The sequence below is a fragment of the Bombus fervidus genome, chromosome 7, assembly GCF_041682495.2.
Source record: "Bombus fervidus isolate BK054 chromosome 7, iyBomFerv1, whole genome shotgun sequence".
Lineage (NCBI taxonomy): Eukaryota > Metazoa > Arthropoda > Insecta > Hymenoptera > Apidae > Bombus > Bombus fervidus.
Window position 1 is genome coordinate 17,049,765 of NC_091523.1, and position 23,484 is coordinate 17,073,248.

General features: G+C 39.3%; 1 protein-coding gene across 4 annotated transcripts in view; it reads right to left on the reverse strand.

Moving 5' to 3' along the window:
* Nachralpha6 (nicotinic acetylcholine receptor alpha6) overlaps window positions 1–23,484 on the reverse strand; it is a 269,850-nt gene that overhangs the window by 55,909 nt on the left and 190,457 nt on the right. Inside the window, exons 9-10 of one of the 4 annotated variants that reach the window (XM_072007560.1) lie at window positions 18,264–18,350; window positions 76–162 (exon numbers count right to left, since the gene is read on the reverse strand). The exons of 1 other annotated variant lie outside the window; for it this stretch is intronic. In XM_072007560.1, the coding sequence (XP_071863661.1) occupies window positions 76–162; window positions 18,264–18,350 (174 nt within the window). The remainder of the gene's footprint in view (window positions 1–75; window positions 163–18,263; window positions 18,351–23,484) is intronic. 2 more of the 4 variants (XM_072007558.1, XM_072007557.1) reach the window with 2 other exon arrangements.

Here is a 23,484-nt window from a genome sequence, read left to right on the forward strand (position 1 = left end):
AAAAAAAAGGGTACGTCCATTCTCAACAATAGAGATACACACTGGCACTCGTTTGTTTGTAGAAACTCAATGTACCTAACAGTGGTATAGCGTCGGAGACCTGGGGCAGGGTCTCGGCGACGAGATTCAGGAACACCGTCAGCGATAACAAGATGGTCACTCCTGAAACAGTCGTAGAGCCCAGCTTGTTCAATGATCCATTTCGTATTCGCGTTCGAAGCAAGTAAACCGACGATCGTGCTCATCCATTGGCACGAGCGTCGTCCCTTGATTCTATCCGCTGATCGTCCAGATCACCGACAATTCGAGGATCAAGATTCAAGCGAATCCCCAGCTTTAAAACAGCCAAACTCGCAGTGTTTGTCCTCCATCCAGAAACTTACTTGATCTTAAACCGATACTTAAGATCGAAAGAGGATTACTAGCAGGAGCTTTGAAATAGTAATATTACTTTTATAAGATGCATCGTTCGTAGTTCTGTCTTTTATAAGAAATTGGAATATAATTTTTTAGATAAATTTCAGGAATTCGCTCTTTCTTGAAACTTGAAACCTTTCTGAAATATATTTTGTTTATTTGATGTTTTGTTGATAAAGTGTTGGTGATTTCGGTTGTGCAATGTTCACGCATGCACGAGTTGGAAATCGTGTATCTCAGTTATACTACTAACCAGCTCGGGGAATATTAAAGTATTACACAATAGCCGTTTAGTTGTAGCTTTCTGCAAGAAATAATTCTTCGATATTCTATAAACCAAGCCAATGAAAATTTATCTCTTTTGATCTATTATTACGTACGTATTATTCGTAATCCTGATCAAAGGAAAAGAAATACTTTCTGTCCTTGCATATCGATCTATCGTACGTTTATCATACATTTTAAATTGTACATTCCTGAGTCACATAAAAAGAACTCGGTATCTTTGACGATAAAGAATAGTCTAGAAAATTGTATTTACAAGACAAATGAAAAAAACACAACATCGACCGATATTTTACGAAGAAGAATCGTAGCCGGAAATAGAGTTCGTCTAACAGTAGTATCGTAGGAGTTTTATTGCGGAGGAACAGCCGCTGTTTATCGAGTCCCGTGGGAGGAATGGATTAAATAATAAATAACGCGGGTAGCTAGCGAGGACGGTTATGCAACAGGGTGAACTCGAACAGTGGCCACGGTGATTTGCACGGTGACATTTTTATCAGCAAGAAGATATTGCCACGGTGGAGCTTTCTTCCGTTTCTCCCTTCCTCTTTGAAAAATAATGATCGAAAAAAAGGTGATGGATCGAAATCTTCTCGTCTTGGGAAAAAGTTATTTACGTGGAACTGCGTGATACGTATGGAAATATTTACATATTTCATGTAAGAGTTGTTGAATATTGTAGTTGCGAAAACATTCGAATGCAAATAGGAGCTTCGATAGTATCAGAAATAAAAATATGTATTATAAACGATGAAATTGATTTCTTTTATTTTGTATTAGTCAAATAATTTTACTTTATTTCAGAATTTTACATCAGTTCTTTACACTTTCCGCTTCTTGAATTGTTATTCGTTTAAGTTAAAAAATGATGGCCAATAGAACGAATCTATTGCTACAAAGATTACGTATGAATAGAGTAAGCATCATTTTGCAATTTCTTTGTATCTCCTTTGTGTATGAAACGTTCGAAGTGTCGCGAGAACGGCATAATTATAAATTCTAATGGTATCAGAGAATTTCTATTTAATCGTAGTAAATAAAGAGGTGATTCGAGCAGTGACTATTTTATAATTCTTTGTTCCGTACGGTGTAGAATTAATGGTGCATTTACGTCGGTAGTGGATTGGGGCGGTCCGCGAAACAGCAGAAAAATCGTCGGCTTTTTCCAGCGCGAAAACGCGCTGTATTGTTTCCCTACTCAGCCGTCGGCTCCTATTTTCATTCAAACTTCTGCATTTTATACTGTACAAAAAGCGTTAATATCAAGCGTTGGGAACAGCACGAAAGTATTTTTTATGAGCGCATCGATAAATCCACTCTTGATATCAACACTCCGCTTAATTTTTTGACCAGACATCGCGTTTACGCTAAATTTAACGTCTTGAAATACCGAACTCAGAGGGGGAGAAAGAAATGTTGAAGACAAGGAATGATGGAGTAGATGAAGGAAGAAAAGAGAATAAATGGTATTTTTTTTTTTTTTATAAAAAGGGAGGCGGTTGAATAATGAATAGGGGGGAAAAAATGGGAGCGCAAAATGGCAGGAAAAATAAAAATGTTAGGTGTAAGAGGTAACGTTATGTCGCTGACACAATGATAAAGGATAATAACAATGCGTATTTGTGAAAAGATAAAAACTAGCTACGATATGCCGGTAAACGAAAATGTTCTGGCAAAGAAAAGATAATATGTGACTATCAAATGAAGGGGGCGAGGAATGAAAGGAATAGAAAGAGGGCGACAAAATAAAGGAATCAAAGTCCAGTTTCACGATTGTTATCAACGGGAAGTACTTCTCGCCTCTTGAAACAGCGCAAGCGTTCGTCTATTGGACAAGTTTTGTCGTTCAGAAGTTTCTGAAAAACAAACTGTCATTCGAGATAACAGGTTTCGGTCCGTCGGTTTTCCATCGGGCATCGATTTATCGATAGATATTTTTGCTCAGATTAACAAACTCACTGAAACTGGAAGCTTTGAATCGACGATGTAGATGCCCGTTATCCAATGTAAACTCCATTCGAGGAAATATCGTTGACGACATCGACGGAAAAACGTTGGCTTATTTGCGACTGCTACGGGATTTACAACTTAGTTGGAAATATCGAGATGTTGTTACAGGGCAAAGTGTTTTTATTTGCTGCTCAGTCAACGTTAATTTTGTGTGCTTATGAAGCTTTGCTGAAATTTTTAGATAAAAATAGAGCTTTGTGAGATATCTGAATATCGAAAGATACGACACGAAATAACGTCTGCTTATCCGAATCTTAACAAATCAAATAAAATACGATTTCGATAACGCTTAGCTTAATTTTTGCAAATAGTTTTTGCGGAATAATCGTGTTCCTTATTTTTGAATTATTTTTACATGCGCAGTGATTTTTTATCCGACAGTATCAATACGTATAATTTTGGTTGTTTGATATCGCGTGTCAGATAACGTTTTGTTACAACGCGTGCAGGTAGTGGTATAATAATATAATTTCTTTGTAACGTCTACCGTGCTGAAGACGTAATTGGTATGGAAAACAAGAATTGGAACGAACAGCAAATTATACATTTTGATCGAATAAAGAGAGTCAACATTGCAGGTAATTACACAGTGCCATCTCGTTTTAGTAGATATGTGTTTGTTTTGTGTTTCGATTTTGCAATGAAATTCAATGGAGATTGCGTCGGATAGCTTTACATAAAGGTTTCGTATTTCTCTTTAATGTAATATTACTTTCGTTTGTTTAAAACACAGTAGATATATAAAATATACATTTTTTTATACATTCTTTAACTTCTACAAAGATTTTAATAATGCAAAGATAACAGCCGAGCCTTAGGAACAATCTACGATTATAGATCAATCTCGAAAAGTGTTTCCTATGTTTCCTACGTTAAAGAAATCACAGGTGAAAAGAATAGAGTGGTCTGTAGATACGTGTACGAAGTTCGAATAGTAGCCACGGTTATCGTTGAAAGCTTCTTAGGAACGAAGAAAGGAAAGGGAAAGAACGTTGAGAAACGGGAAAGGGGTGTTTTCATTCTGAGCTCGGTAATTAGACGATGCGTGCGGTGTATTCGCAAGAAGTACTTCACAAACGAAAGGATTCCTCAATTTCGAAAGTCAGCTTCGTAAAAAGAAACGAAATATTTTGCTAAATTCTTGTGTTGCGCGTTTATTTCCGTTTTATAAGATAATTTTGCAAGATCCGATGTAGCGATTAGTTGTTTCTTAAATAACGAAGGTAAGGAAAAAACGTTGTATCATATGGTAATTTATACATTTAATTATATAAATTATTATTAACTTTGCACAGATCGTAATAGTATTTAAATTGTCTCTCATAACTTAAGCCGAATTCACACCGTTTCACTTTGGGGGAACACGACTGATGAAAGCTGCGTTCATCCGCCGTGTTCCTCCAAAACGAAACAGCGTAAATTCGGCTTTGGAATAGTCGAGTATCCGAATCCGAATCAAACCGCTTTTATTAATAACGCAATGAATCGATGTTTCCGCAAATTCCCGAACGCACGCGTGTTGATACCTGCCAGGTTCGAAACTATCCCTCGATATAATTTAATCAAACAATGCTTTGTGTTGCAATTGTACCGATCGCCACCGAATAAATACCGAATCGGTTAACACGTAAACTGATTAAACAGTTCTGATTCCGTTGATACATCGCGATTATCGTACGGCTGATGATTAAAGCGATTCACTGCCGTTTCCATTGATCAGAAGACGTTTCGATTTATCATCGGACACCGCGAATACGTCTCGACGAAGTTTCTTGGACGAGATGAAAAATGACGATTCACCGCATTAAACGTAACTCGAGAATCAAATAAGTACATCGAGAGCTGTGCACGATGCTTCGAAGAATCCATCCGTGTGATTGTACACTCGTGCCAGCGTAATCCTAAGCGCCGTTTTATTAATTCAATTACACCGTCTCCCGATGAAAACTGGTACAGAACGGCCAGCGAAATCGTTCGAGCTAATCTCTGCTCTCTTTCAGCTTACAACTTGCATTATAGCTGTACCTTCAACGACTCTTCAAGTATCGCAGATAAACGAACATTCCCCGAGCTGGCGTTCGTTGTTCCCTTCTTGTTCAGATATTAGTACCATTGATTAGGTGTCTTATACAGGGTGTTTCAGAACTACAGATCAGTCAAGCAGGAGATGGTAGAAGATGGCAAAAGAAACAGCTTTCGTACCTGGTCTTGTCTTATTATTTAGTTACGAAGCTGTAAAGACGCAGGTTTCTTGTGCCTGCTGATGTGCAATCAGTTATACGTCGAAGAATGGTACCTTCGTTCTCGCACTCGAATTCCACAGTATGTACTTAACGTCATTGATAAACTGCGAATGTTTACGCAGATTTATATTTTTATGGACGCAACCAAAGAAATAATAGAGTACGTACATGGCTGATTTGTCATCAGCAGGCACTCAAAACCTGTATCTTCAGAGCTTCGTTATTGAAAAGAAAAGTAAATACATTTCACAGACAGGTATGTTTCTGTCATCCTCTAGCATTTCCTAGTTGACCGGTCTATGGTTCTGAAACATTCTATATTTTTCTCTCAGTTTCTTATCTTCGTTTCTCGTTGCTTTGCGATTTACCTGCTACGATCTGCGACTCGAGATCGCGTTTCTGGTTGCTTCGTGCGATTGAAAACCAATGTGAGAAAAATATTAAATCGTGTGTGTGTGCACGCGCGTAGACGCTGAGAATTAAATTTCCGATTATTATGATTTTTTGAAACGGCGTTGCGCCGTATACCGCGATTTATATAACCGTGGACATTACGTCGATAGAATTTAAATTTATACGTGACACCGGTCCCTGGTGTCATGAAGCATGGCCGCTGTAAAATTCAATAAAATACTTGCCATTCGGCAAAATCGAATTCGCCAATGTAATCCACGGTGGCTGAAATATTTTCATCGCCTGTGGAACGTTTGCGGATTATTATGCTAGGCAACAATCAGAGTTTCGTTGCGGCGAAACATGATTTCGTTGCGTTCTATCGGAACGCAGTTCTGAAGAATAAGTTTCTTCGAGTCGAACTTGATCGCAACGTCGACAATGAATTACATTCGATCTGAAAACTAATCCACCTATGCTCTAAAGTTTGATAATCGAAACTATAATACTCGATATTTCCTTTTTCATAAATGCAACTTAAATTGGAATACTTTCCTTTCGCCGTTTAATCAACGAAATCTAAATATTTCCTGCCTAAATAGCGAAACGAACTTTGTATCAACACCAATAATAATCAGCTATTCGAAGGTTCGTCGAACATAGCCTCCTACCATTTGCTTGTAAATTGAAACACAGGACGAGAAAGTTGGGAACAGACGTGTAGAATGTCTTCGACTGACAAACACGTGGCTCCGAATGGAAGTGACAAAGAAATAGATTTCGCGGGTATCTGGAGTGGCTGAGTAATTAGAAAAGCTTGCACGCATGCTTATGCACGTGATTAATTTCAAGTTCATCCTGAACTTCTGCTAACCGCATCCATTACCTAATCAGAAAGTTGGCAAGTTGGCGCGTGCAATCGAGCGTATCGCGTCGAATGTTACTCGAACCGTCGTTCGTTTCGAGAGACTCAGTGAAATACGTATAACGTTTACGAGCAAGCCGTTGTCACGTACAGTTGTCCAGAGCCGGTAATAACCTGAAACAGTCTGTTGCTCGTTTGAAAAGATAATTAAGAGAAATTAAGTTATTAATTACGATTACGGAACTTTGACATTTTCTTAATCGCTTGTCTACGTCTAGTTCTTCTTTGTTATCCCTGATCCTTGTAGTAGAGCATCTCGGTTACAGAGCACGTATAATTGAAGTGGGTACTTGTACGTCATCTTCAATTCAAATTAGAGAGGTCAGAGAACACATCCTTCGCTTCGAAGAATGGCCCCGTTATGGAACATCTAAATGGAAACGTTTAAACGACATTCTACTACATCGACGGTTTCATCGAAACAGGGAATCGAACGCTGCTCCTTCGTCGGAAATATAGCGTTTAAAGGAGGAACGTAGTTCTCACGTATCAACTAGACACGCCTGCGGCCAGGGTCGTTAGAATCGATTCGGCGAGCGTTATTTGCAGTTCGCAAACGACTGTTATCGCTGGGTGCTTCTGCAACTATCCAGGAACGCTTTGAAATCGACTACGAGTTAGGGCAGCATTAAATAGCGACCGGATTACGGGAAAGATAAGAAAATAGTTGATTGAAAAAGAACCGAGGATTTACGATCGAAGGAATGCAATTTGCGGAGACTTCAAACTCGTTATCTCGACTCGACGCAGAAAATAGTTCAAATACCAAATGAAGAATAGCGATCAAAATGCACAGGGTGTCTCAGGGTTTAAGGTATCAGTGTAGTCGGATGAAAATGTAGTATAATTTGATAGGATGCGAAGTTTATGCTCTTAAAGAATCCTGGAATTCAGGAGTCCCGACAGTTCTAGAATTGCTTGGCCGTCCGGAAGCATGCTCTAAGGGTTTGTTTCAATCTAAATATAACCTTGTCAGCAGTTCTGAACTTGACATGCGCCATACGCCGCGTTAGACGTATGCACGAACTGGCGCAGAAACTACTTGGCGACCTGTTCAGAAATTCGAATGGGGATTTACACATCCTGCCGCAGAGAAAGAACAGTTACACGACGACGAAAACTCGTCTTGAACTTTAGGTAGTCTCGCTCCGCGGATATGTTTTCCTCCCAGCGGGAAACTACGAGTTCTGATAAGGCGTTTTCGATATTGAACTTTGAACTCGATTGTTGAAACTGCTGTCAGCATACGTGACATACATAGGCACAGCTACCGTAGCTACAGATGGCGACTACTTAAGATTAATTTACAGCTACAACGTTGTTTGTTTGAATTTGTCTTGCTTTTTTTAAACGATTATAGGAATGCAGATTATTCGTGTCAACTTCTGCCAAGTCCAACTAGAAAAATGTTTGCCTCGTATCGGACACGCTTGAAACAAATTCAAATTTGTCTTACAGCGCGAACATTGTCAACCAGTTTTTGTATTTACTTCTCCAATTTACTACCACGATTGTTGCTTGTTATTTATAACTCATTTTCTAGTTTCTCGTATAAATCCTATACATATATGTGCTATTATTTCCTTGCGCGATTAATAATATTTTCGAGAAATTAATTATGTTCCGTAGTTGTTTGGAAAAAGCAACTTTATCGATTTCTAAACATGAAATTTTTCAGCAATCTTCGATGCGAAATAATTCAATCTTTTGTTATAAAAAGAATGAAAAGACGGAAGCATCGAACATCGCAGTCGATGGATCCGAATAAGTTTGCCAACCTTGTGTCGTTCAATTGTTCCGCAAGAAATAAGCAAATAACTTCCATGTGAATAGACCTGCGAAAGGCAGCAGCAACTCCCTCGGACATTTTCCACGAACGACGCGACGGACTGTAATACTTTCGTCGAAGGAACTTCGCGTCTCGGCCTTTCGCTCCAAGTAAATTTCTTCTGGTTACCGCTCGTTAATGGTCGCGAAATTTAATCTCTTCAATTTTGTGCTCCAACTCCTGACGATTAAGAACTCGATTTTCTAATTACGTTTAAACTGCATCGAGTACGTCCACTGAAATATAATTGTGTTCAATTATATCGATGTAAAAGGAACGCGCGGAGGGTTAAATTTTTTGTAAAATTACTCCTCTACTTACAAAATTATTCCTTTCTCGTACAATCAACGATTTAAATGTGATCGTAGAAAACAACGAAAAAAGGTACAAGTGAAATGTAGTCAGTAGAAAAAAAAAAAAAGCAAAATTGCACGATATACAAACGTACGTTACTTTCCTAGTTGAATTAAGAAAACGAGGTCTCCCGCTATTAAAAAAATTTTGTAAATTTATTTCTCCGTATAAAGATGCGAAAGCCGTGTCAACTGCAGCTTCGAGTTCTGTTTTATTACAGATAAATCTTTATGGTTTGGTCGCGTTTCATTCGCAGTCGCTTGTACCGTAGCATTTCCGATATTTCGAAAAGTTTTTCTATCGATCGATGTCGGTGCGTCCGGCTCGAATCTCCAGATTCAATATAACGGGCCCTGAACTACGATGGAAATTGAAATTTCTAATGTTGAACATTACGTAAACGGCGTGTACAGTGTACACACATATAAGAAGGGTTGGTCGAATCGAGTAAGCGGAAAAATCAGACAACTTCGGATATCCATATGACGTTTCTGCGTCGGATAAAGACTTAAAATTGAAATGAATTTTGAAATAAAAATCGTCCAACGAAAATCACCAATGTGATATTAGAATAGGCTTTCTTCCTATATTTTGTGCTTAAAAACAGTTTTATAGAAGTTTGCTCTACGCATTGCTATTCTCCTTATTAGACTGTGGATGTCTGCGCATTTGGAAAGTGCAGAAACGTACAGAAAGGTAGTTAGCATTAGTGGTACTTAGCGATAGGCAATATCTAATGTCTGTTATTTTCATAATTGTCAGCTGTACGGTATCTTACAATCGTTTGTTCGCGACACGAGCATCTATTTGCTTGTTTAGTTGATTGTTAAAGGACTACGAGAGGATTATTGATAAAAAGCGCACTTAATGAAACAAAAGAAAGATTAACGAAGGAACGTGTAACTGAAACGATCGCGATAAGACCATTAGGTAAAAAGATGCTCTTTGTTCGATTCATTTCATATGGTATCGTACAGTGGTTAATTGCTCCAGTTTCAATCCGCGTAGTTCCACTCGTTCGTCCATTAAAGTTTCAACTAAAACTTCCAGCTGCTTCAAGTAAAAATGTAATTGCTCATGGAAATTTTCGAACGTGTCGTCGGTATTCAGCAACGAAATATTCCGTAAAAAATGTGTAATTAATTTTAGAGGGAAGAGAGAAAAAGGAAAAGAACGAAACTAACGGGAGCAATTGATAGTGTTGAAACAGAAAAGTTTTGCTCTGAAGTAGAAACGTTTCCGGAAGATGAGGAAGATCAGAGAAGATATAAACGTTTTAAGCAACGAAATAAGGTACCTATACAAAGCGAGATTCTTTTCATTTCAAATTAATATATCAGAGCTGAGAATCCGCGTTACTTAAAATATGCATTTACGATGCTTCGACTATTAACGAGTTAGCGAGTCAGGAAAGATAAAATTAGTACGTATATATCTATATACTGCGATAATTTAATATATAATATCGAATATCTTTTCTTCTGCACTTTGCCGGTGAGACAAAAAATCATTTAGAATTGGAAAAAAGTCAACTTATTGGCATAAATATAATATTGTGCACTACGAGTGTCACGCAGCAGGCTGATGCATACGCAAGTATACACGGTAAAGGTTGGCTATCAAGGTACGCGTAAAAGCTCGCTGCTGATGGCCTGCCTTCCGAGTCGACTGTTCCACGCTAGCAGCAAGTTTTCGCATAAATTTGCATGGCGTGTCGTTGATCGAGCCGCTTGTTCAAGCCGCTCAAAAAAATATCAGCGTAAAGGCGTCCCGGGCCAGTCGCTCGTGTATCAGCTTTTTCCACCTGACGCCATTTTCTTGCCGGCATTTATGCATTATTCCATCGGGCTTTTGCGTTTAAGCGGAGAACTGGGTCGACCACCGGTGTCGAATTAATAAATGGATCGCCGTAAGAAGTAAATGGAATGTTGCGCACAGAGGAGATAAACGATGCGGCGAGTGATTACGAATTTTTCGCGTCGCTCCACTTCCACGCTATGACCGATCGAATGCCGGTATCCGACGAAACTGACAAGAGATTCGAGCCACGAATTTCGAGCAATTTCGCTTCTACGCGATCGTTAGCACATTCGGCGTCAGCTCGAGCTGACGATTCCGACGAAAAATTTGTTTGCAGTTGGAAAAATACGGCCTTCCGAAGTCGATACGAACGTCACGCTTAAAAGCAGGAACACGAGAAAGGAAGTTAATTAGTTTCTCGACATTCTCGATGCAGTTTTCGAAATTGGCTTTGTTACTTATTCTCGTTAAAGTGATCTACCTTTGAAAACGCCACTGAAAGGCACGTTGAGGACTAACAGAATGGATTCTCGATTTCGCTGCGAGGTATTGAAGGTGACTGGGTACAAGATAGGAAAAAAAGAGACAGCATGGAAAACAGAAAAAAAGAGGAAGGAGGAGGAAGCAGCACAAAGAAAAATGGAGAAAATCAGAGAAAAACATCCAACAGGAAATCGATTCCCTTACCAACTATTTTTCTGAACGTTTCACCGAAGAAGATTTCGTTTTCCGATAACAGGTACGCGAACGGGATATTTCTGCGGGATAACATTAATTGCCTGGGACAGCTGCCATAACGATAATCGAGAAATTATTCGTTCCTTTGAAGCAACGGCCGAGAAGTCCACTTGGACTGTCGTTTTCTGTTGAAAAATCGACGATTCTGTTTATCGTAACGCGACACCGTGGATGCAGTTATCGGAAATCCTGTCTCGATTTATTTCCATTTTGCCATTCCAAATGTCGCGATGCGACTGCGGCTTGTTGTTCCAGCCGGGACCAACGTCGATCGCGGAAAATAATGGCGTGTGATTGCCGAATAATAGGGACTAAAGAGACCGTTGAACCTTGGTCGTATGTAGCGCAACACTTTCCTGTCGAACCAGGAAAATTTCGATCGTAATGGAAATGCCACGTCATTATACTTTGGACGTGATTTTGACGAGGACTGACCGACCGTGGGCTTTTTCCTTTTCAATTAGGAAAATTCCTCTAGCGACGTTAAAATTAATACAGTTTCTTCTTATTTTATTGCTTCCTTCCCTTTTCCGAATAAATCGAGACTGATTTTGTAAAGGAATGGACAAAGGATTGGATGGAAATCGATGAATTAAACAGAGCAATTAGTAGGAAATGACGTTTCGTTGGTGGCTTTGGAAACGAGACAGAGTATCGAAACGATAGCTGATATTGTTTTATGTAAATAAAATATTTCAACAAAACTATAACAACTTACGTGTTTGCTTCAGAAGACAAAGATGAAACATTTTTACAATTCACCATAAAGATATTACTTGATTAATGAAACCAATATTATAAGTTAGAGTGAAAACGATTTTAATCTCTACACTCACGACAGTCCTAAGAAGGTGCAACGAATAATCCTCAAAGACGATTGCCTCTAAATACCTTTCATTCGATAATCCTTCGGTAACGATGTTGCTAACTCGACGAGTAGCTGAATCTTTTCCCAATAGCATCCGTCGACGAACAATTTATTTACCATCTCTGTGACAGAACAACTCGTCCCCACCTTCGACACTCGAATAAATCAGCAGGACCCTAATTGATAGCGAATTCGATGCTCGTTAACAATCATTACGGAAATTTCCCTCTTCTCGATCAACAGCTCCGAAAAACCTGGGGATTCTGTCGATTGCTCGTTAGGAACTAATTTCGCGGCACGCGCGTCGCTAATTGCCTGGGAAAGAAAGTTCGTCGTCGGGACGGGATGTCGTTGCTCTCAGTCAGCTGGGAGCAATTTTCAGAAGCATGGCCGCACTCGCGGTCGCTGGTTTCCCTGGTGGTTGATACGACCAAGAGAAAAATCGAGAAAGAAAACGAACACGCGACGGGCTGTGCAGGGAGGACGACCACAGACGGATCGTGAAAAAAGGCGACTGACTATGCCGCTGGTAGGAAAATGACTGTCGTTGAAAATAAAGAAACCGTAAACGAATTTGCAGTGGACTGACCTTTTTTGGGCTACCGTTTCGTGGTACGTCCCGCATATTCTTCTACCCTACCACTCAAGTTCTAATTAAATTTTCCTCGACCATTTCTTCTTTTTCGTTGGCCGTCACTTTCAAACGAGCTGAGGACCCCTGATCTCTGTCTAACGTTCCTCTTCTTCTTCCTCCGCTGTTTCTCTGCAGTTATCCCGCTGAGTGATTGTTGTCGCGGACGAACAGACAAGGAACAAGTCAAGTAACGCGGAGATCGATCGATTCGCGAGTCGCTTTCTGTCACATACTTCCCTTAATCGGCGCATAGTAGAAGATAACGAGGTTCCTTAGTTTTTGTGTGGCTCATTTATAGGTTGGTTAGTAGTCGCATGGAAATTCCTCCGCTACGAGGAGCGCGAAAAATTATTCAAAGGTAAAATTATTTTTCAAGGGAATACTTGTTGCATGAACGTATATAACTTGCTTCCGATAACGATCGTTCTGTTTGTGAATATAATAAAGCATTCGGCTTTTTCTCGTCGATTTACTGCACTGAAACGAAGAATCGATGATTGTTAATAATTTAATTACGCTCGATGTATTTTTACCCGAGCGATTACATGATAAAAACATTTCAAATATTTAAAATAATTCCATTATGCTGCGAGCAAGTATTTATCGCCGAATTAACTTGGAAAATCTATTTTAATTCATTTCTTCACAGTAAAGCGGTAGAGCTAATTATCACTGGAATTATTTCTTGATAATTAAACTCTTTAAACTTTGCTAATCTTTCAGAAGTGTCTACGCGTTATTCAACTTACAGGCTGTAGCTTTGAGCAGCAAATAAATTACACCTCTACGTTATGCATACGATTTCATCTTAAAAGGCGCATCACGAAGGTCGTTCAGGCGAGGCTTATGGAAACAAATTTTTAATTTTTCCTACGAATACATTTTCTTTTATCGCCGCAAAAAAATTCTCACTTTATCAACTCTTTTAGAAAAACCCTGTTACGATAATATCAGAAGCCTTATTATTCTGTTACAAGCCGTGGAAATATTTTTTATTTCAGATTTCTTATTTTCGACGAAATGTTTTCTTTCGTGACTAACAAAGACTCTTTAATATATTATTTAGAAATTTCAATTATTAATATCAATTAGCAGAAATAACGTTAGATGAACATCTGCGATGTCAAGTTCGAATTAAGATCAAGTTACAGATTTGTATCGCGTATGGACTTGCGTTGCACTTGCCGTTGGTTTCGTTGAAAGCAAAGGAGCTGAAACGTTAACTCAACATGGAATCGCTAGACGTATCTTCTAGGCGAAAAATTGAAACAACATCCGATCGCGTTAGAAAGGAAGTAGAGCGTATCAGCCCATGAAATTGAACTTACTGTTTGCACGGGCTTTCCGATAAACTGATGGAATATCCCTTGCTAAACCCCCAAGGGGTGAAACGGCAGGCTATGGGTAAACTATAGGACCTTTCAACAGGCAATTAACAGCAATGTACGAGGGTCAGTTAAATATAAACCGAACTTTGTTTGTAACTTTATATTTCAGTCAAATGTTTTGTTTCAAAAAGAATAACCGAGTTATTTTTCTATCTACGTTCCGTTTCTCTGTATATACTTTTGCCGTTGGTTTCATCATTTTTCCATTCCAGTTTCCTAGGGAATGGAGGGCTGGGTTTAGAAGCCAATCGCACAGGAATTGCTCTACTACTTCGTTGCTATTGAAAAGTTGACCTCCTAACTGCTCTTTAGGTGGTCGTGATCTTGCGGAACTTGAACTCGTTCCGAACGACGGAGACCACTCTTCCACGACTAATATTAACTTCCGAGCAAATTTCGTCGATTGCTATGCGTCGAACATGTTCGATCAGTTGCCGAGCAGCTTCAATGTTTGCTAGCGTTACACTTGTCTTGGGACGTAGCGGATGCGGTGTATTTTGAACGTATTCGCGTCCACTAGAAAACGATTTATGCCACGCAAACACTTGGGTTCCTGATAACGTTTCATCCCCAAACTGTAACCGCAACCTATGCAAAATTTCAGCGGGTTTCAGTGCTCTCGAATAATAATTATGCGTTGTGCAACTGAAGACGATACTGTTTTTTTCCTTCTGAAACGTCTTTAAAATACGCCTATTTGAACTTCTTCGCGATATCATTTTGATACGTGAGACTGTGGACACGTGCTACACGCAGTCCGGTTAATATTTGACTGACCCTTGCAGTATACCTAGGAATTCGGTGCTACGAGTAATTCTCTAAAGTATGACACGGGAACACAGGGACAATTAAGTTGGTTAACTTATTCTTCTAAACACACGAACTCGTTCGTTCGAGATTAAGAACAATTAATACAATACATCAAAGAAATGGGGGACGATAGAACCGTGCACGTTTCTTAAGGGGGTTGAACAACTCAAGTACCAATAATACAGGTGCCTAAGATATTGGAAAAATTAATGCTCTCAACTATGTAAATATATCTTTTTTAAAGGCTGGTAGAATTTCGATTACTGTACCTATATCGAGAAGGGTAGAAAAGAAGAGAGATATTTGTTCAATTTTAATAAAATCCGACGCGAGAAAAATGTACTATTTATATAGGACGATTGGAAAATTCTTTAAATTTTGAAGCCAGTTATACGATTATGATCGTTACAATTTTATCGAAAATAATTTCCCGTCGTTTAAAAATATAGCTAACTATAACTATCGTTCCAAGTACAATTACTTGCCATTGTTTAGCTTTTTAGGCAGCTAAGATTTTTGGTACTTGTCATGAAGTTACGTCATAGAACGGGGTAATAATCTAAACATTAATATAACACAAGCCTATGGGGTTATTCTTGTAGAAGAGGTTTAGGAAGGAACGTTCAGAGAAAGAGAAGAGTCGACGCGAAAGAAATCGTACGATCGTATTTTTGTTTCAACATTTCCCTGCTTGTTCCGCTTTTCGTTTTGAAATTTACGATAACGCTTTCGTTTGATATATCCGACCAAGAAATTAAAAGCTGAGAAAATATAATGCTTTTCGGATTATATTTCTTTCAAGAAAAATATTCATTATTATTCGCGTGATCAAAAATGCTTTCGACTATTTTTTCATTAGGCGTTTGCGGGTATTTTTCAATTGTACTTTTTACCTCTCTATTCATAAAGCGAAACCATCCGAAAAAGTTATTTTGTCTTTAAATAAAAATACGCGAAACAAACGTCCCTTTCGTTAGCGCGTTCTCTGTGGAACTACAACGTGCAGGAAAATTCGATGTATACAGTTTTCATCGCGAATAGATTAAGCTTTAAACGGTCGAAAAACGTTTCGAGTCGGTTGCTAGCACGCGTTGTCTAATCGGTGTGCGCGTGTGCTTGTCTGTTGGAGAAAACAGTCCGAGACATTGCCGGTGTCCGACTGGCCGCAAAAAGGATTTGCACCGAGCAACGAGAGGAAAGTTGTTCGACGTAAACGCGTTACAACTTCCGAAACGACGCGTCCCAACTACCTGAATGACCCTTAAAACTTGTACACGGACTCGTGCACGGGATACGACTCGATGACACGGGGGCTGACAATTTTGTCTTCGAGGAAGAACGTTCATGCGACCAGGCCATTTTATTTCATGATTTATCGCATGACGACATCTGGTTTTTTTGGTAATTAAATTTGGAACGAGATCAACGGCACGCGATTAATTGAACGAAAATTAAGGAGAATCTTCGATAAGTTAAATATTATTACGATGTATGATATTTTATATAATAAATATTTATTATTATAATACGGTTCAAGAGAAATAAATTTTGAAGAGGTATTTTTCGATAATTCACTATGAAAATTTTTCAAGGGTGATTGATCAAAAAGGAAAAACCAGACACACGACCAAGAAAAATATTCCTCGTATTCGCTGAATTTTATTGACATTTCCAGGTCGCGAACTACATACGCGTTAATCTATCATTTCTTTGAAATTAAAATATTTTGATTACGAAAGGGACAACAATACCGAGCAATTTTTAAATAATTAATATCGATAAAGCGATACTTTACTACGCTATTATTTTCAAGCAGAAATAAAAATCATCTTCGATGAATTTCAATCTGGAATTTCTTTTAAAGTTTGTTTTATTTCATCGTCAATTTTAATAACGAATAAACAAATAACTTTAGGCGACATTCGATGCTGTATTTTGATGCATCATCACGCGCGAACTGTCATTTGCAGTAATATTGATCAACATTTCATAATAATATTCAGATATTTAGTTGTTCTCGACATATACGAACAATTCTCTCTTTGTTTATACTTAAGAAATATTTTCAAAATTCTAATTCGTTGAAAAAATGTCGCATGTTTGTCTTTATCTTTGCAGTATTTCGTCATTCTACAAACTCAAGGTAGAACCAAAATTCGCTCTCGATTTTGCACGACACGATTTCAGCATTTTCTTTCCGCTCGGTTATTTTCATTCCAAATCATTGGGACGTTTCACAGCCGAGTAGGACGGTCATCTTTCGATGATAACACGATTTTCTATTCCGTTTCAGTTGGAAAAGTACAGAAAGTTCGGCGGTCCGGAACACGCGGTTAGCCAGAGTGTTTCGCTTGGCTACTTTCGTAAGAATTGAAATTCTTCGCGGCGGTTAACCGTGCGGGAAGAAGTTAAAACGGATATTCACGACGAGACGAGTCTATCATTGATCGTCAGACATCATCAGACAGATAATATTTCGCTGATAAATATGATTTAATTGGACGACGAATTTCATTCGTAGACGAGTAATTTAAAGATTGGCGCCAACTGAAGTGCAATCTTGCCGCAACCTACTACGGCACAGCTTGAGAAATCGCTCGGTCAAAAGGGCGTAAAATATAGACGAGTCAGGCTTGATTAATGTTTCAACTGTTGCTGGTGATATCCGCGGAACTCGGTCGTTTGGAAATCTCAATATTTCAATTTTTGTGCCATCACGCATCGTGAAATTAAAAAGGAAACAAACATTTACGTCCAGCATGAAGATCTTTTTCTAAAAATTACATCTTGCGAAGTAAGAACAGTGAAAGGAAACTTTCGCAACGAATAACTTAAACACGCCGCACTCCGCCTAAAAATTAACAAACCATCGTCTTCTTGGAAGTAGATGCTTTCGTAAAATATCTTTAACTTTAAAATACCAAAGCGTCTGAGGATTATTTGCACAACCTTTCGCGTCGCTTTTAAACGTCGTCGTCTGACCTAATAGAAAAACAAACCGTAAAGTTTCGATGAAAGTTGCCACGGAACTCTGATCCTTAAAATATCCTTTCGTCAAATAACAAGACGCGACGGACATTATTCCGAGAACGAAAAGCCATAGAACAAGCAGGGCAGTCGCTATTACGACGCGTTAGAGCGGCGAGTAAAATCGTTTCTCGGTCGAAGGCAACCGTGTAATCTCGTCCAGCCGCAGCAGAACCGCAGTTCCTTCAACGGGGTCCAATGTTAGAGAACGTTTCGACCATTTTCATCGGTCGATGTTAACCACTTTGCCGCCCGCCCATCCGAAGGACCAACTTCTTTTCTCGCTGCTCGAAAATGGATCTCGAGGATTCGCCGGTCAATGAAAATGACAAAAATCGCTCAGTCTGAACGACCTTCGATGTTCTTACCCGTTCCACGCGATTTCCCCTCGCGTTTCTTCCGGGTCTTACTTCCTGAACAGGAACGGTTCGATACGACAGGCACAATTACGGTGCACGTGTACATATTTACATGGAAACATGGAGATAACAGAAACTGTCAAACACACGCTTGCGTAACTATCGTGATGATAAGCATAGGTACCTATTAGAGGGACAGCGTCCGAGGTCGTCGGCATGCTTTCTGCCACGAGGTTCAGGAAAACTGTCAGCGACAGTAGAATGGTCACTCCTGCGATAGTCGGGAAAAAAAACAGAGAAACAACACGTAACGTACATATCAAGATGAGTTCTTTGTCTTTCTGTAAAGGGTTTCCGCGATTTTCATCTAGGAATCCACGCGCGCCACGCCTGGCAACCAGGTCGTGCAACCAACACACCGAGACGATACGATCGCCTCTTCCAGAAATTCCTGGATAATATCGTCGTTCGGTTCGGTTGCTTGCCTTCGAAAGCTCACGGTTCTCGGTCCTTCGGGTATCCATCGGAGAAGCGTTCTGACCTTTCGAAAACGTTCCAACGCGCGAGCACGAGTATCGCGTATCGGTGCGCTTCGACGAATACTCGAGTCTGTTGAGTTTGCCGGACGCGAGAATTCCGCTTGTTTACCGAATCGAATCCTTGAATTTTGACGATAGAAGTTCCACGTTGCTGTTAGACTTTGGAGGACGATACGTCCGCTTCGAATCGATTTAGGGAAGTATACGATTTCATTTTTCTCTATCTTTTATTCTCTTTTCCAGTTGATAGAAGCGATAGAAGATTTTCCGATAAATAAAATTCAAACCACTATTTTTCTCTATTACCGGTCCAGCTTTTGGTACTTTATGTTCGCGTTTTGCGCTATTTTCCACGTGGGATTTCAATGATCCGGCGTAAGGCAGGAGAATCGACAGACGGAAACGTTTAACGATTTCGTAACGTTGCCGGTGCAACGTAAGTTTGATGATGGATAGCCGCGTTGTAGTTTGTCCGCGTTACGGAAACGATCGAAGAGATCGATTATACGCTGTGGTCTAAACGTCGAGACAATTTAACTTTTCTTGGCGAAAACTCATGTTTGCGTGGGAAAACTCATATCCCACGATATTTTGCAAGGTATGTTATACTTTTAGAATAGTTAGGAGCTTTTTCTGTATATATATTTCAAAGATATACGTCAAAATTGCTCTTTCGTACCAAACCGAAAAATATAATCAATCAAAATTGCCGCGTCGCCGAAAAAGCTAGAACGCTGTACGCGTTTCAGAGTATCGTTGCATTAATCAACGCCGCTATTTCGCTCTTCAATTTAAAACATTATTTTTCCACTTGCTATATTTCTTGCAGCGATTATAACGCCGATGGAGGCACAATACAGATACGACGAGGCTATAAATTAAGCTATCGTGAAGAGGCATCGACCGATATCTTGGTTCGCGTAGGGTTGTGACGCTGTTCGCGTGAAAAATCACCTCTGCACAAATTCCTCTATTTGGCACTTTATTACGATACGCCTCCTATGCTCGATAGTTAGGCGGCATGAAATTGACGCGTGACGCGTGCTTTATTATAAACCACACAAGATGGAGTATATCGGTGCGCCGAAGGGCGCGTATTCGTAATTTCCGTAACTAGCTTATGCGATTGCGTGATCATAATCCCACGCGTGAGCGAGTATTCCGGGCTGCGTAACTTGTTCCCATACTGCGAACACCGAGTCAGCTCAATCGTTAATAACTTTATGTGGTGTGGATAATGTGTTTGGAATTGCATTATTACGCGATAACTACCGTCATTTACGGCAGCGTCTCGATAATTCGCGTCCACCTAGGCGTTTGTCGTTAATTTAAGCTCGTTTTGCGGGAAGAAGAGAAAAAGAAGATTTCATCGTGTTAACACCTTCGCACTCTGAATTTTATTTCCGAATTTTCGTTACCAGCTGCTCCTAATGCTTTTAAGCGTTTTATTTGAAATTTATTTTAACTAAAAAATAAGACGATTGCAATAAACAAAGGAAGAAAGAAATTCACTTAAATACCAGTTTTATTCACATTATTGTTACATCTTGTAATTTTTCAATGTACGATATATCTGGAAACAATTTCCAGGATGCAATCCTGGTTTTCTTTCGCTCGTTTCACAAAATTCACAAAAAGGATGGGACTGAAAGAACGTCGAGTGGGGTTCGACAAAAGAGCTCCTGAGATAAAAACTGACGTCGAGTCACACTCGACATAGGAGTGCAAAGGGTTAATCGCGGATCAAATATCTTCGCCGTAGTTCTTTTTTATAGCTTATGTTACTCGTAGAATAATTTTAACAATTTCAGCTTGATGTAGATTCGCTGATTCGACGAATCGTTGATTCGTTGATCCCTGATTTATCGCTTGAACGGAGAGATTGTAAAATACAGGCAAATGTTCTGTACGATCGCATCGCTATAGAAACTTATTACACTTTTGAGGATCACTCTTCTGCATGAACGAGTTTGATCGAACATGAATGACGTTTATACGGCATATGGTAGATCATCGTTAGATCGCGTCCATTATCAGAGAATTTACATGGTCCAAGATAAACATTAATTGCCTGTTCACGTTCAACAAATATGGCGGTTATCGAACACAGGAGACTACGTAAATTTCCATAGCTTCCATAATGGAGAATTTAGAAGACGGATTAACGCGTTGCGGTTACAATATTTTGATCGGATGTGTGCTTCGCATCGTCGATTCGTTTCGGGTTTTCGCTGTGATTGCGTACGACGAGCTTTCTCGAAATTACGTTTATTCGAACAAACTTAAAATCTCGTTTCCTCATTCGTAGATTTTCATTTATTCAAATAGAAGCGTGATATTAGGTGTCTGCAATATAGAAACACGAATAAATTTCCAGATGAGTTTCAGCTACATCCTACTTTGTGCAAAGACAGTGTTGTCAGAATTTCCAAATATACCTTTTCCCACTACTTGGTATACATCTAGCGCAGTAGACGATTAAGTACGAGCAAAATAGTCGAAACTTTGCCAATACTTCGCCACTGCAACCTTAACTTTTCACTTTATCGAACAGGGAAAGGTTTAATTCGCCCGACAGGGATTCCTCCTGGAATTTGGATCACGATTCTTTTCGCGAGTATCTCGGTTCGTTTGCAGGGAGTATTCGACACGATCCGGGAAAGAATTCGGGATCACGTCTCGGCGAAATCGCGCAGCGGAAACGGCTATAAGATGCATCGGTTGCAGGTGGCAAACCGCCAATAACATCGAAATTTGTTGGTCAGGAAGTCGAGAATGGGATCAGGGACCGTGGAAAGCGTAATTAGTTCCTTGCGATTAGACTCGAGCGTCCGTTCGACAGGCTTCGTGGCTATACAACACGCGTGCCGATGCGCATTCGATTAATATGCAAAGCTGATTCATAGAAGCTTCAGCTGCCACGTACATATTGCAAATTTAGCTTTTTCACGCCGAGCCTGTTGGTTCGAGCTTCGGTAAATTTTGTTTTCAACCGAAGATGAAAGAGAACAATTTGAAATTGCGAACGATTCCAATCATTTTATTGATTTTACTTTAGAAACAACTTATCTCGGAAGAATTTTTACGAATTTATTTCAAAAATATATTAGAAATCAGGCGGAAGAAATAATTTTGCTAAAAAATTTGTGTCTTTTTTTAAGGAAGTATGAAAAGTAAATGATTCCAATCATTTTATTGATTTTACTTTAGAAACAACTTATCTCGGAAGAATTTTTACAAATTTATTTTAAAAATATATTAGAAATCAGGCGGAAGAAATAATTTTGCTAAAAAATTTGTGTCTTTTTTTAAGAAAATATGAAAAGTAAATGTTGAACGAAAGTTCGGTAAAAAAATTGATAAACGTTCTTTATACAGGAGCTTGCGAAAGCTATTGAATATCCATAAAGGGGATTTATCGAAATTCAGGGCAATACGTTACCTTGCTCGTTGCAAGAAAATTCGTTGTTCTCGTCGCGTGACATTAATCTTTCGATTAATTCCGGCGCAGAAAGCATACATTCATTCGTAGAAGGGATTTGCATCTCGAGTATACGGATTTGCCAGAAGAGAAACGTTCGCTGTTTTCTTGGTCGAATGGTCGCGAACCATCGCCGTGTGCTTTGCCGATAAATCACATCGTTTGTACGGATCATTTGCGAATCGCTACGAGATCGCTAGTTACACTAACTTGGAAACAACCGGTGCTAGGAATTGCGCGAAACGTGCTACGACATCGAACATATGCTGTTGTAGGTCCTTGTGCACGCGTTTCCAAAACTTTCGCGTTGACAGTGTTCGATATTTGAGAGGCAGAGATCTAAATCAATTAAACAATCGGAGAAACTAGCTTTCCCTCTTCCATCGTCATTTAGCGTTTTATCCGGTTTCAACAAGTACGTGTTATTCGATCGTGCAGTTTTAGTAATCGCTATAGTTCCTTCGAGATTGGAACAGAAAGTTTGTAACGTCGTTGCTAGTCGGAGCTTCGGAAAACTTTCAAAGGAACGTGAAAACGATCAAACATAAATCACGTTAGCCAAAGGACCTGGCTGTTATAATACATATTGTACAAGGCTGAGGGACTGTTGTTAATTTCAAAGTTTGCCAAAGTTTTCCGAAGCTTTCTCCCGTTATGTAACTGAAATATATACATTGTTTCGTCTGGGTTTACAGATTTCGTTATACGTAGAGTACAGGAAATCAACAAAATTCGAATGAATTTCGCATATCGGAATTCGTTCAAGTAGAAACAGCTTTGAACAAGCATATCCGGAATAAATCATTTAAGACAACCAATTTCATAACGTCGCGTAGTATCTCGAAATTTCGTTTATAGATCGTTCGAATTAATATACAGCTTTCGAATAAATTGACGAATAAATTGCGTTATGAATTCTAATTAGCGGGTCGAACGGTCGTATCGTAATTTTATCGTGTCTGTAATAACGTTTCTTTATTTACCGCGATAGTATGTTTGAGCACGTTGAGACATGCTCGATGATTTCCTATTTCATAGAAACGTGCTTGTATTTTTCTTAGACTTCCGATATCATTGGAAGATCTACCATGTCTTGCATGGAAGGCTTAGACGTGGCATCAGCGCGAACGAAGAGCTTCGCCGTGAAAAATTATTTCGTGTCTTAATCGATATTTCTGAACTAGATCGCACGAGATAATAGTTCTGCGGTATAAGCACTTCGTTCTTCTGATCAAAATCCATTAGTTCTCTTTGGTTAAAGCGATACGAAGAGCCATGTTTCTTGGTTTCTCGAGCTCCAAACGACTACTTAACCAAAGTGTCCGTGGAAATCGTGCGAGTAAGCGAAGTGTCCTGTTCTTTTAATAAATCACCACCGATATAAA